Source organism: Chrysemys picta, chromosome 9 (genome assembly GCF_011386835.1).
Source record: "Chrysemys picta bellii isolate R12L10 chromosome 9, ASM1138683v2, whole genome shotgun sequence".
NCBI lineage: Eukaryota > Metazoa > Chordata > Testudines > Emydidae > Chrysemys > Chrysemys picta.
In genome coordinates, this window is record NC_088799.1 from 59,407,569 (window position 1) to 59,422,657 (window position 15,089).

The window sequence follows — 15,089 nt, forward strand, 5'->3', positions numbered from 1 at the left end:
ATTTTATGGTGAGTCTTGCACTATTTTGGTGTTTTTTCTTAAAGCCTGAACTCCTGCAGTCACGAAAATGTTAAATAGCCCCTAAATCACAAATTCCCTTCCTGCCTCAAAACCTCTATCAGGTCCCCCTATGTGTGAAGGCTCCCCTCCCCCACACCACTGCCCCTTTATGCCCCAGAATCGTGTGTTGTCCATTAATGTGAATGGGCCTGTAAGTGGCCTGGGGCAGTGCCCTGGTTACTGGTCTGGCCCATGCAGTGCATATTTAGTCCCTACATAAACACGCACATACCAGTTTTCCTAGGGCCATGTCTGGATTTACACCTTGCGCACCCCTAGGCACAGCATCTTCAGCAACCCCACTGCCTACACATGACCTTTGTGTTTTCTGTAAAAAATGAAAAGAAAAGAAATATAAATACAGCCTCCCCGGGAAGGCACAATACCCTCTGCTACTCATGTTGCTCACAGCCCGAGTCAGGGCACAGACCACCTGCCCCAGGTGAGGCGCGAGGGGGAACTGTATCTCTCCCCATGGCGAGCAGTCCCTGGGTGTCTTCCATCCCTCCGGCATGGCAGCCACGCTCTGGCTCTGCCCATGCAAGTGAATGGGTCGCTGGTAACGCTCCTCCCCAGCACAGGACGGAGGCAGTGGGGCGTCCAAGATTGGGAAGGGGCTGTGACGCTCCCAGCACCTTCAGTAGCTGCCCTGCTCGGCCATGGCTCACAGCGCCCCCAGGCAGGCTGGCTCCGACACTCACCCTGCCCCAGCCCCACTTGCTGGGCAGCCACCAACCTGCACCCGGAGCTCTTTGTATTAACTTTTTAACTTTTAACCCACTTTTAACTTTTAGGCGCCCCTAGAACGCCGGCACCCCTAGGCACGTGCCTACTGTGCCTAATTGGAAATCCGGCCCTGCCTAGGGAGAGGAGCCACCCTGATTAACAGCAAAATAACACTCCTCCCTGGGGACTGTCTCTGGGGGATGCAGGGGCTGGATCTGTTGGGTCTTGGAAGAAGGTAGATGCCTAACAGCCCACGGGTGCCTCTCCAACCCACGCTCCGCCTACATGGCAGCCTGGGGCTCTACGCTGCAGCTCGAAGACTGGCTGCGCTGCCGCGCTGAAGCCTCCCCGCCGGCAGAGGGCGCTGTCTGGCACTCGCGTTTAACCAGGCTTGTCCTGGCAAGTCGCCGTCCGGATATCCGCGGCTAGACGGAAGCGGGCGGTCCTTTCCTCGGCAGAGTGCAGCCATGGTGAGTACGCGGCCTGGTCCCTGGTCCCGCCATCCGTTGCCATCCGCCGCCTGCCGTGGTCCCCGCCGCCGCATCCTGGCCGGGGCGAGGGGACCCCGCTGTATGGGGCCGGAGGGAGCCGGTCCGAAGTCCTGAGGCGCTCTCCCGCCCCGGCCCCAGAGATCCCCGCGGGGCCGAGCGGGAATAGCGGGTTCCCCGAACTCCTCCCGCGACTCGCGCTGCCCCTGGCGCCGAGCGGGTGCTGGACCTGGCCGCCGAGCGGGCCCGGGGAGTGGGAAGGACGGGCCCGAGCAGCTGCTGTGGCTCCAGCGTACACGCGGCGTTAAGGGAGCTCTTACGGAAGCAGGCCGGGTGCGCACAGGGCAACGCTGCTAGGGCTGTGCGTGGAGCTGTGTGTGGGGTGTTACATGGGAGCTTTAATCTGTGCAGTCTTGCAGGTACTGAGGCGGCCAATTCGGAGAGGGGGTTGTGGTGGTAACATGAGGAGACGGATACCGCGATACGTTTCCGCCTCACAGCTCCTCATTCTCTGTGTTAACAGCACCACAGGTTCTTAGGAACGACTACCTCGTGAGCAGTTTAGTAGTGTCTTAATCTATCTTTTTCCTACCAAGGCTCGCGGTCCCAAGAAGCACCTGAAGCGTGTAGCAGCTCCAAAGCATTGGATGCTGGATAAATTGACAGGAGTGTTTGTAAGTATCTCTTTGTGAATTCTGCACCTCAAAATCAAAACAAAAATACCGGTTTCACAGCTGGAATGTTTGTCTCCCTTTAATCTACCTGTATTTGGCTTGGTAGGCGATTGGGAGCTTCTGTGAGGTTTCAGAGTAGCAGGTGTGTTAGTCTGTATCCGCAAAAAGAACAGGAGTACTTTATGCTCAAATAAATTTGTTAGTCTCTAAGGTGCCACAAGTATTCCTGCTCTTTTTGTGAGGTTTCAGTCATCTCGCCTCCACAAATCCTTGGCATAATTTGCCCACTGGTGGCAAGTAAGAGAAAATTATCTTGGTTTGTAACCATTTGTTTAACTTGGCAAGGGTTGTTCAGGGAGATTTAGAGTGGAGTTTGCAAGAGAGGGAGGCCATTTACATTTGTGGGATGTATTAATACAGTTATTGGGTTGGCTTGTCCCAGAATAACTCAAATGTTTAGACCCAGGAACTGTTGTTGGGTGTTTCCCTACTGCAGCTGTCTCTAGCATATAAGGAGCAAGGCAGTCTGTGAGCCAGTGGGATCCAAACTTTATGAAGTTGTGAAGAAATCATAAGTCTAACCTAGTATTTATTGAGCATGTGCTATTTCTGTTTTGGAAGATGGGCTTTGCTGTTTGCCGATGTGATTGAACAGCTGGCAGAAACTTATTTTTTCTTCTCTTTATAGGCTCCCCGTCCATCAACAGGTCCCCACAAATTGAGGGAATGCCTTCCACTCATCATCTTCCTTAGGAACAGACTCAAGTATGCCCTGACAGGAGATGAGGTCAAGAAGATCTGCATGCAGAGGTTCATCAAGATTGATGGCAAAGTCCGCACTGACATCACCTATCCTGCTGGCTTCATGGGTGAGTGGAGACAAATCCTGGGAGAGATGGGGAGGATTGGCGCAAATGCTCAGCTTAATAAACTGTTGCATGGCAAAAAATGAGCCTTTCATCACCATGCCGTGAAAGCCAGTGTTTGATCTTGGGGGGGTTACCCAACTGGGTGGATGGGGCAGCTGTTGCTGTGCAGTGTGGCTTGTGTTGGTTAATGTTTTAAGTGCACATTTAACCAGAGGCCATAATTGGCCAAAACCAGCAATCAGTGCATTATTGACACACTTGTTCCTGATTCTGACAGTGAAGGTAGTTTCTGTGAGCCTCAACAGATTAAACGGAAGAGAGCAGCTAGCTGACTCTTCAGAACTGTTGGAAAGTCCAAAATATTTTGTGAGACTTGCAGTTGTACTGGGAAACCACTTCCAAACCATGTTGTTGGCCTTGCTTAAGCATTGGACTCTGCCAGTAGTTGCTCTGCTTTAGTTTTAAGTTGCATACTGCCACTAGTATTACTAACAAATATTTGCAATCTCTGAGTGGTCCTTTGCACCTGGAACTATTTTCCAACTTATCTGACGTGAGTCTTGCATAGCCCACTATTCCATGACACATTCTAATTGTAGCCACTTACCATGTAGACTGGTAGCTATTCAGGAGTGGGGGCTTATGTTGACATGGCTGACCCACTGTACATAGTTTTTATATACTTCATGGTGCTATATAAATGAGAACTTCTCACTGATGGTGGAACCTCTAGTGTGAATGCTACCGAATGGGGTAGCTTTCAAGCTATGATAAAGGGCTAAGAACCTGGAAATGCCTCTCCTAATGAATTTGTTTGCTTGAAACCAGATGTCATCAGTATTGAGAAGACAGGTGAGCACTTCCGTCTGGTATACGACACCAAGGGTCGTTTTGCAGTTCACCGCATCACAGCTGAAGAGGCCAAGGTGAGCCCCTCTCTCTGGCAGTGTTTGGGAATGTTTTGTTTGCTTCTGATCTTGGTGCAGCCAGCAGAGTGGCTGGGTTTTGCTGCAGGTATCAAAACTCCCATGTGCATGAATCTAAAAGTTGGTGTCAGTCCTACTGCCTTGAGAGATAATCTGAGACATTCAATGTACCAGGTGCAGTCTCCATGGGGTTAAAGGGGAAGTGGTGAGGGCTTATGTAGTCTCCATACACAGAAGGGTGCAGCTGGCTGTCTAGTACGTGGCAGTCCAAAGTGATCGATGTTTAAAACTTGTTTTATTATCCTTGCTGTAAGCCTTCCCTGGAGCCTTTTGAGTGGGGTGCATGTGCAGCTGTTCATTGGGGTCTTTACAAAGTGCTTGTTGAAGCATCACAGTAGAGGGCAAACGGTCAAAATACACAGTGGGCTACAAGATTAGAGGAGGAATACAGCTATACTAGAATGAATCACTTTAGATGACATTAACTGTCTCTTCACTGAAGACCTGTCACATGGGCTCCCCTGTGGGCAAACGTTCGCTCTGGTGCACTCCCAAGTTGTTGTGCAGTCTGCTACTCTCCCTGCATCTATGTTCAAACTAGCCCCTACAGGGGGTAGTCAATACATGGGCTGTGGGCCAAATCTGGACTGCCAGGTGCTTTTGAATGGAACCCAAACTCTTTTTATTTACTTATTATTATTGTTGGTTTTTTATTGTTTTCTGTGGAGTCTGGACCTCGACTATATCTTGACCAAGAAATTTGGACCCTGATAAAAAAAATAATTGACTATCCCTCCTTTAGCTCTGGTTAATCTGGTGCAACCTCCCAATATAGATTACTGTGACTTTAAATTGAGTACAGTTCTAGTACAGAGACAGCCTTATTTTTACCAAATGCTCAAGGCAGAATTTTCTGGGTGCAGTAAATATTAAACCTGCCTGTAAGTTCCTTTGCTTTAAACAATTATACACTGTCTGATCAAGTTCTGAGACTTGATCCCTGTTTTGCAACAGTAAAAATTGGAATGAAAAATCGGCCTGCTAAACCCAGGGTTTGAGTTCAATCCTTGAGGGGGGCCATTTAGGGATCTGGGGCAAAAATCTGTCTGGGGATTGGTCCTCCTTTGAGCAGGGGGTTGGGGGACTAGATGACCTCCTGAGGTCCCTTCCAACCCTGATAGTCTATGATTCTATGATAAGAGGCCTGTGCCAATATTCTGTATCTGGTGGTGCGTGAATTGTCACTTATTTGGGGAAGTTGATATCTGTGGAAGAAATGGCCATTGGGTTGGGTCCAGGGGTCCTGGTCACTGGAGTAATCTCAGACTCACTAGTGGTTTCATCTGTCTTTTTAAATTGGAAGCCGCAAGGATGTCTGAAAACTGCTGCCCTTATTTGTGTTTGTATGCAAAATCTGCTCTTGATGGACGGTATGGAGCACAGGAAGGGCAGTGCGAGCTGTAAAACAGAATGGCTATTAACTGGATACGACTCAGCAAAGTTTCTCAAATTCAAATGTGAAGTCAAAACCTTTGTCTTTACAGACAGACACTAAAATAATGGTTCTCCAACTCTTGCATCAGAGAATTTATCTCAGTGTGGCTGTTCTGTGAAATTACATGATGTGGTACCTTGCTTAAGTGTTCTTAGTTTAGAAAACAATAAACATTTCTACTTGTAACTGCCAGCCCTGTGGTTTGGCTGGGTTAGTTCTGCCATACATGTAATCTCACTAGTAGACACTGTAGGTCAAATCACTCCCTCAGCGACATTTGTTCCTTCCCCTTTGTTGCCATTTAGTGTTGCACAAGTGTCCGATGGGATAATTTGGTCTACAAAAGTGTCTCCTATTGGTGGTACATGAGCAGGAAAGGTCTCAACTTGACTCCCAGATCCCAGGAGGAGATTTTAGGGCTGGTATTTAGAGGAAAACATCATTTTACTTGTAAACTCAGCAGTTTAGATCTAAGGGAGGCACAATGGACACTTCTTCACGGTGCTGCTTTTGGTTATACTTCTGAGTAGAACCATGCTCAGATCTCTTTGTGGATACCTCCCCTCCCAATCTAGATCTGTTGGAGCACTTGGGTTATCTAGAACGTAAAATTAGGGTAACATTAGGAGAAGGTGAAAATAAACTTGCTTTGCTGCAGTGGGGATGGGTATGTACAGTACTCAATGCCTGACTGCTCTAATCTCCAGGCTATGCTGCAGGCTGATTCTCTCCTGTATTTGCTGCCCTCTGAGCTATGTTGTGACTCTCAAATTTGATCACTGTTAAATTTACACCACAGAAACATGAAGTAGCCATGTAGGGATCAGAGGTTAGAAAACCATTAGCTTTGTAGACCACATGAAAGGGTTCCGGCAACTGCTCTTGGTCATGGGCCACAGTCCAGGGACCTACACTGAAAGCAAAATCTGGAAATCAGCTTCTCTTCTACTTGCCTGCCAGGTTCACAGTTCCCTTTGTAAGAGGCCTTCTCTGAAAAGCCTCAAGTGCAGTGTAATTTGTGTTAAAAATGGACTTGGCCTCAAGCTGTCTTTTGTTACTGAGCTGGGATGTCAGTGAATACCCCTGCTGACCTTCCCAAGGCCAGCAGCAAGACAGTCGTGGTGGAAGTGCTGGAGAGGGGGGAAAGTTGCTCTCTTTAACTTCACTCTGGAGTAAATGAGTATTTTGAAAGCCTCTTAGGCCTTGTCTTCACTTACCGGAGGGTCCGGCGGCAGGCAATCGATGTTCTGGGATCGATTTATCGCGTCTGGTTAAGACGCGATAAATCGATCCCGGAAGTGCTCGCAGTGGGCGCCGGTACTCCAGCTTGCCGAGAGGAGTACGCGGCATTGACGGGGGAGCCTTCCTGTCGCGTCTGGACCGCGGTAAGTTCGGACTAAGGTACTTCGAATTCAGCTACGTTAACGTAGCTGAATTTGCGTACCTTAGTCCGAAGTGGGGACTTAGTGGGGACCAGGCCTTAGTTGGACACTTTGTTCTGGAGTGGAGCTTGGCCTCTGCCCTTGGCACATGGCTTATCGAGCAGTGCTGATGCTATTGTGCAGAGGTGATGCTTCATATGTTGTATCTAGGTCCTGCCCTGAGCCACATAAGCTGTCAGTCTAGTCTGCTTGCATTCATTGCTGTTGGCTTGTGTTCACAGTACAAGCTGTGCAAGGTGAGGAAGATATTTGTGGGTACTAAAGGAATCCCTCACCTGGTGACCCATGATGCCCGTACCATCCGCTACCCAGATCCCCTCATCAAGGTGAATGACACTATCCAGATTGACCTTGAGACTGGCAAGATCACAGACTTCATCAAGTTTGACACAGGTACGTCATTCCATCTCCTCCGGCACTCAGCTCTCCAAAATAGGAGACCAGGGGTTTGAATAAATGGGGCTATAGCATCCCCCCTTCAAAGGGAAGAAGGTATTTAGCTGAGCTGCACTGTCTATGGGATCCGATTTCATTAGATGGGCACAAAGTGGGCTTGGAGGTGCCAGAGCAGTTTCATAGTCCCATGTCCAAGTGTAACAGCAATACTGACTTCCTGGTTTTAGACCACTGTGCGGTATAGCTGTTGGGGAACTTACCGAGTGAAAATTGGCACAGATCTAACATGCAGGCAGCAGCACCTGGGGTATATCACTTTGCCATGTGGGAATAAAATAGGCAATGCCCTTGGGCTAACTGTTGCATGTTGTAAGGCGAGCATTTGATTCCAGGCATGGGATGGAATAGGAGTGGTAGGGAAACTTCTAGATTATAGATTATCACTGCTCCTCCCTCGTCACACTCCAGATATAAACTCCCCCAGTGTACATGGTTTATGATGTCTAGTGCTGTTTCAAATGAGGCACCTCTCTGAAATGTGGATTGCCAAAGACTGTCTTAAGGCAGGTCTGCACTTGAAACACTGCATTGGCGCAGACACAGCGCTGTCTGCACTGGTGTGTAAGTTGGTATAACTGCATTGGACAGGGGTGGATTATTCTCACAGAACAATGTAGTTATACTCAAGTAATTTTGTAGTGTAGACCAGGGCCAAATCTTATTTTCTGTTTCTCAATAGGGTCTTCTCCACAGGCAGTGTAGGGTTCATGCTTCCGGGGCTGCTCTACAGACCTCTGCTAGTCCCGCAAGGAGAGAAGGTGGTTCTCTAGTTGTCCTGGCAGAGGAGGTGCCCTCCATGTGTTGCCTGGGGTAGGGGGAGGAGTGGGGACTCTTCCTGACTTTACTCAGACTGAGTGCACAGGGGCTTGAGTGGGGGAAGTGGAAGAGCCCCAATGCCTGCACTTGAATTGCATTTTTTGGTTGTAGACTGTTTCTCTTCAAAATGTTTCCTCTTCCTTTGCCCAAACTGGAAGCGATGCCGCATGAACTGTGTGTGTGTTCCCTGCTGCAAACCCAAATGCATCGCTGCTGTTGAGATAATCTCTTGCCCTGGTGTTGCATTTGTGTCTTGTGGAGGGGCTGACAGTAACCCATTCACGTAACATCTTGTGCCATGCTAAGGCAGTAACACGTGCAATGTTGGTGTGCAATTATATGTAAATTCTTCTAAACGTGTGGCACACATTTGATATGCCACATCTCAACTTCAGTATTGATCAAGGCAGGAGCTTAAAGAAAGCCCTGATTTCTTTAACTGACTTCTTCATGTCGATCATCACTTCCAGTAGGACAGTGCTGATGGGGTTGGAGAAACCTGGGTCATAGAAGTGAAACACTTGGTCTCAAAAATAACACCCTTACCTCCCATGTTTCAAACTTTGTAAAAAAGTTACTTATTTTGTCCTGATGGTCTCTAAATTATGATGGTGCTTTGAGGATCCCTCTGTATAGTGCAGTCTTTTGGATAGGAGGAGTGAGGTTATGACAGTAGGAATTAAACTGAGTGAATGAAATATGACTGCACTGGAATAAAGCAGTGAACACCAGCTTCTCACTGCAACTGTTCACATTTGGTGTAAACTTAAACAGATGCCGTTGGGCCTGTCCATGGACTTTTGTAGTAGGTCATCGGGTGCCAACACAACTAATCGGACCATGTGCTGTCCGGTCTTTTTTCTTTGTAGCATCTTGGTCTGACTGGTAGGGTTTCTGCTTGACCTCTGTACCGGGGCATTACCTTATTGCAGCAGCATCAGACCAGACAGTGGTGCCCCATCTCTAGCAGTGGTCCACACAGGGTACAAATGATGATGCACATTGTCATAAAGTGCGTGGGGTTTATTCAGATTCACAAACTCACTAGTGGTCTTCCTTCCACTTAGGTAATCTGTGTATGGTGACTGGTGGTGCTAACTTGGGCCGTATTGGTGTGATCACTAACCGGGAGAGACACCCAGGCTCGTTCGATGTGGTGCACGTGAAGGATGCCAATGGCAACAGCTTTGCCACCAGGCTCTCTAACATTTTTGTTATTGGCAAAGTAAGTGTGAGCTAATAGAATCCCTATTGCTTTCCCTCCCCATGTCGTGGCTTGTGCTGAAGAGCCTCCTGCTGGATAGATGTCTCACTTAGGGGGAAGGGGCAAACAAGGTGCTAACTGCAAGAGAGACGGATGTGTTCCCAAGCTAATTCTGAGCTTGTTCTGTCTGAAGCTGCTGTTCCAGCTGCTGTTCGTAGCAAAAGTTAAACTTTGGCTGGGGCTGCTATCTGGCTCCACCCCATGTGGTCCCAACCTCCTACAGGCTGTGGCCTGTTCACATGGCTGCCCTCACACCCACATTAGTTGTAATGCAAACATTTTTGACCAAAACAGCCAAATTGCTCCGTGAATGTACAGAAACCATTGCGTGCGCTGAATTGAAAAGTGGTGACCTCAGGGCACTGGCTGTGAACCATAAGCTGAGCATGTCCACTCATGCAGGCCATTTTCCCATGAACGTGTCCTCATGCTGTGGAACTTGAGAGCAGATTGTGGCTTCTGATCAGCTAGCAGAGATCACTCTACAAAGCGACAAGATGCTGTGCTGTGCTAATGGAAATCCACCTGCTCTTTACTGTGTTGGCCAGAAGGGATCCTGTGATAATCTAGCCCGCTCTCCAGTGTAACACACACAGGCCACAGAACTGCCCTGAAATAATTCCCTATTTGAGCTACAGCAGATGGTTTAGAAAAACATCCAGTCTTGACTTTAAAACCACCAGTGATGGCAAAGCCACCACAACCCCGGTAAACTGTTCCAATGGTTAATTATTCTCATGGGGTTCCGTTCTGAAAGAGGTGACTGTTTGAGGCCTGAGACCAAAGTGGGGTGGCCTCAGTAAGGCTGCAAAGGGGTCACAGGTGCAGTTACCCCAGATACAGTGACTAGGTGGAGGACTAGTTAATAACTGCTAAAGAGGCAGTTCACAAGTCACTAAAGGCTCTTGACCAAACAGCAAGCATTAGGAAGACAGTCTCTGCTCATTGAATACAGTATTTTAAAAATAGTTACATACAAGTAACTCCTCATTTGTACTTCCAGCAGCAAGGAAAAGGAACAGGTATTAGAATATGCTTTGGACATATTAGCCCAGCCATTAAGGGTCTGATTCTGCAAAGTGCTAAATGCCTTCAGCTCCCACTGATCTTGATGGGAGAGGAGGATGCCTGCCGCTTACAGGCTCGGACCATAAGAAGGAATATATATTTTAAAGTGGGTCACTTTGCACCAATGCTGCAGTACATGATGGGTAACAAATTCCTGCAGCTATGTTGCCTTTATATTGTCGAAGAGGCAGGAGGCAGGGATTCGGCTGCTAGTGGAAAATTCTGAGACCATGTGTGTCCCTGGTGTTACCCCACTGACCTGTGGGATACCAGACTGAATTTAGTCCTGTGCCTGTCCATGAGTTCTGTCGCTCAGTAAACTATACTGTGTGGCTATACTGGATCTGTGCAGCGGTGCTTGAGTTATGTCCTGCACGTAGGGGAAATGTTCCACTTGATCCTGTAATCTGTGTGTGAAATCTGCTGTGGGTTTTTGACTGATGAGCTGGAACTAGGGAATGCACTGGCAGAGCAGCTGACTACCCTGGCATTTCAGGATTAACTTTACTTTGATCCCCATGATGGATTTCTTATGAAAGACTAAGGTCTTGTCTAAACAAGGTTTTTTAAACCAGTTTAGTTAAACTGGTACAAATCCTTGTGTGGCTGCTCTTCTGCTTTGAAGCATTTATTTCAGCGTAGCTTAAATCTGTTCCTAATAGATTTAAGCTAAATTGAAATGTGTCCATGCAGCCTTTTGCATCTGTTTTAACTGAATCTGTTTTAAATCCCACCTTAACACAAAGTTGCACCAATGAATCTAACAAGCCCTTAGAAGCTGCTGCAAAGAGAACTGAATTTACTTCTCAAGAAGGAGGTTCTCTTAGGCCTGGAATAACATGGAGGGAGCGGGGGCGTGTAGTCTGGAGTTGGGTAAAGCACCGATACTATGAAGGTTGCTTGATTGTACTGTGTTGTGATTCTCCCCTCTTGCTTTAGGGTAACAAGCCATGGATCTCCCTGCCCCGTGGAAAGGGAATCCGTCTGACCATTGCTGAAGAGAGAGACAAGAGACTGGCAGCCAAACAGAGCAGCAGTTAAACGCTCAAAAGTGGACAAACAGCAGGCCATTTCCTTTGTTAAATAAAATTGTTACCACCTGAAACACTGCCTTTTTCCCCACCCTCTGAACACCAGTTCTTGCAGTCATCTGGTTCTGATAAGCTGGCACTGCACTGCAGGCTACCAAATCACAGGACTCTGGTCACTCTAGAATACTAGGTCACATGTAGAAGGAAGCAGCTGAGCTACTACCTGTCCCACATTATAACCCAGGGGTCGGCAACCTACGGCACGCGTGCCGATTTTGCCTGGCACGCAGCTCCCAGCCAGGGTCCCAGCCGCCGGCCCTGCTCAGCCCGCTGCTGGCTGAATGAACGGAACCCTAGACCGCCAGGAGGCTGAGCTGGGCTGGTGGCCGGGACTCCTTGCTACTGGGGTCTTAAGACAGGTCAGTTGTGAGAAGCTTCTTCACAAAGCCTCTAATGCTTTTCCCCTTAGAGCAAGGGTTCTCAAATTGGGGGTTGTGACCCCTTGGGGTCACGAGGTTATGGGGGGGGCGGTCGTGAGCTCTCAGCCTCAACCCCCAAACCCTGCTTCACCTGCAGCATTTATAAGTGTGAAATATTAAAAAGTATTTTTAATTTGTAAGGAAGGTTGCATTCAGAGGCTTGCTGTGTGAAAGGGTTCACCAATGCAAAAGTTTGAGGCTGTCTGCTGCCTCCCAACAAAATTAAACCAAAAAATGGGTTGTCATATTTTGTATATCTACACAACAGCATCATCTTCTAATATAGATAGATCTTCAGAGACAAAGCAGAAGAGGAGGCTTTATGACCAAACTGCTGCTAGCTCAGGTTGTTTTCCTTTTGTTACATCTTGCCCTACTACATCGTTTTCTGTGACCCTGGCCCAGCCTGGATCATGGATTGCTGCTCCTGCACCCTATTGATGCGGTAAATCTGAGTTGACTAAAGACAGAAAGGCCTCTTATGCTGACACAGTAGAACCTCAGAGTTTAAAAGAAATTTAAGGAAATGGTTTCTGTGCTTTTCATTTGAAATAAGATGGTTAAAAACTGCAGTTTCTTCTGCAGAGTAAAGTTTCTAAGCTGTACTAAGTCAAGAACATTTGAAAGAACCAGAATATTTGCTTACAAGAAGTGGAAACTTGTACAGATGACTAGGGAGGAGTATAAAAATATTGCTCGAGTATGCAGGAGTGTAATCAGGAAGGCCAAAACACAACTGGAGTTGCAGCTAGCAAGGGATGTGAAGGGTAACAAGAAGGGTTTCTACAGGTATGTTAGCAACAAGAAAAAGGTCATGGAAAATGTGGGATCCTTAATGAATGGGGGAGGTAACCTAGTGACAGATGATGTGGAAAAAGCTTAAGTACTGAATGCTTTTTTTTGTTTCGGTTTTCACAGTCAACTCCCACACTGCTGTCCTGGGCAACACAGTATGGGGAGGAGGTGAGCAGCCCTCAGTGGTAAAAGAACAGGTTAAGGACTATTTAGAAAAGCTGGACATGCACAAGTCCATGGGTCCAGATCTAATGCACCCTAGGGTGCTAAGGGAATTGGCTGATGTGATTGCAGAGCCATTGGCCATTATCTTTGAAAACTGGTGGTGATTGGGGGAGGTCCCGGATGATTGGAAAAAGGCAAATATAGTGCCCATCTTTAAAAAAGGGAAGGAGAACCCAGGGGCTACAGACCAGTCAGCCTCACCTCAGTCCCTGGAAAAATCATGGAGCAGGTCCTCAAGGAAACCATTTTGAAGCACTTGGAGGAGAGGAAGGTGATCAGGAAGAGTCAACATGGCTTCACCAAGGGCAAGTCATGTCTGAGCAACCTGATTGCCTTCTATGATGAGATGACTGTCTTTGTGGATATGGGGAAAGAAGTGGACATGATATATCTTGACTTTAGCTAAGCTTTTGATATGGTCTCCCACAGTATTCTTGCCAGCAAGTTAAAAAAATATGGATTGGATGAATGGACTATAAGGTGGATAGAAAGCTGGCTAGATTGTCAGGCTCAATGGGTAGTGATCAAGGGCTTGATGTCCAGTTGGCAGCCGGTATCAAGCGGAGTGCCCCAGCGGTCAGTCCTGAGGCTGGTTTTATTCAATGTTTTTATTAATGATCTGGATGATGGGATAGATTGCACCCTCAGCAAGTTCGCGATGACACTAAGCTGGGGGGAGAGGTAGATACACTGGAGAGTAGGGATAGGGTCCAGAGTCACCTAGACAAATTGGAGAATTGGGCCAAAAGAAATCTGATGAGGTTCAACAAGGACAAGTACAGAGTCCTGCACTTAGGATGGAAGAATCCCATGCACTGCTATAGGCTGGGGATCGACTGGCTAAGCAGCAGTTCTGCAGAAAAGGACCCAGGGATTACAGTGGATGAGAAGCTGGATATGAGTCAGCAGTGTGCCCTTGTTGCCAAGAAGGCTAAGGGCATATTGGGCTGTATTAGTAGGAGCATTGCCAGCAGATCAAGGGAAGTGATTATTCCCTTCTATTCGGCACTGATTAGGCCACATCAGGAATATTGCATCCAGTTTTGGGCCCCCCACTACAGAAAGGATGTGGACAAATTGGAGAGTCCAGCAGAGGGCAATGAAAATGATCAGGGCGCTGGGGCACATGACTTACAAGGAGAGGCTGAGGGAACTGGGCTTGTTTAGTCCGCAGAAGAGAAGAGTGATGGGGGATTTGATAGCCTTCAACTACCTGAAAGGCGGTTTCAAAGAGGATGGAGCTAGACTGTTCTCAGTGGTGGCAGATGACAGAACAAGGAGTCATGGTCTCAAGTTGCAGTGGGGTAGGTTTAGGTTGGATATTAGGAAACACTGTTTCACTAGGAGGGTGGTGAAGCACTGGAATGGGTTACATAGGGAGGTGGTGGAATCTCCATCCTTAGAGGTTTTTTAAGGCTTGTCTTGACAAATCCCAGGCTGGGATGATTTAGTTGGTGTTGGTCCTGCTTTGAGCAGGGGTTTGGACTAGATGACCTCCTGAGGTCTCTTTCAACCCTAATCTTCTATGATTGTCCATTCCTGAGGTTTTCATAACTGAGTTCTATTGTACGATACATGGGCTAGGGCTACACATGGCACCTAAATCATTCAGAGGGTTGCTAGTTCTCTAACTGCCCGAGTCGTGCAGCAGGGGCAAGACCTGTAGTTTCTAAAGTTTAAGACACCAGAAATCTTGGCCGAAGCCCTATCAGTCCAGAAGGACAGACAAGTTCTCCCACAAATCACTGGGAAGGGATCACAGCGGCTCAGCTCACTGCAGCCTTAAGAGTGATTGGATGTGCCCCTGGAAATAGGAGCACTGCTCCTGGGTGAGCACAGCACCAGTGTGGACACCAACTCAGCTAAGGGAGAGCCAGCCTATCCCGGGCAATCAATCCCTCAGAGGCTCGGCCGCTGTTCTCAGCAGGGTTGATAGGGTGACCAGACAGCAAATGTGAAAAATCAGGACAGGGTGGGGCGTAATAGGAGCCTATATAAGAAAAAGACCCCAAAATCGGGACTGTCCCTATAAAATCAGGACATCTGGTCACCCTAAGGGCCGATCAGATGAAGGGGAACCGGAAGTGCTGACAGGTGTGATGCTGGTATCCCAGGTTGTCCAGGGCATCTGAGCTGAGATTCTCAGTCCAGGCTTTGTGTTCCAGGCCCTGCAATGTCCTTTCTGGTGGTTGTGGGATGTAACATTTCGGTAGCCAAGCAGTAGGGGTTGGGAAGGTGCTGTCCATGAAGGGGTCCTACATCTGGGGGAATGGGC

The 15,089-nt window shown here is 47.9% G+C and overlaps 1 protein-coding gene across 1 annotated transcript; it reads left to right on the plus strand.

Annotated features, from left to right (window-relative positions):
- The first annotated feature begins 1,056 nt into the window (after window positions 1-1,056).
- On the plus strand, window positions 1,057-11,389 carry RPS4X (ribosomal protein S4 X-linked). Its single transcript, XM_005313837.4, is given in 8 exon segments — window positions 1,057-1,186; window positions 1,189-1,256; window positions 1,871-1,948; window positions 2,637-2,817; window positions 3,646-3,743; window positions 6,902-7,073; window positions 9,020-9,177; window positions 11,224-11,389. Coding segments are annotated over 8 exon segments (972 nt in total). The 5' UTR covers window positions 1,057-1,071; the 3' UTR covers window positions 11,326-11,389.
- The last annotated feature ends 3,700 nt before the right edge of the window (window positions 11,390-15,089 follow it).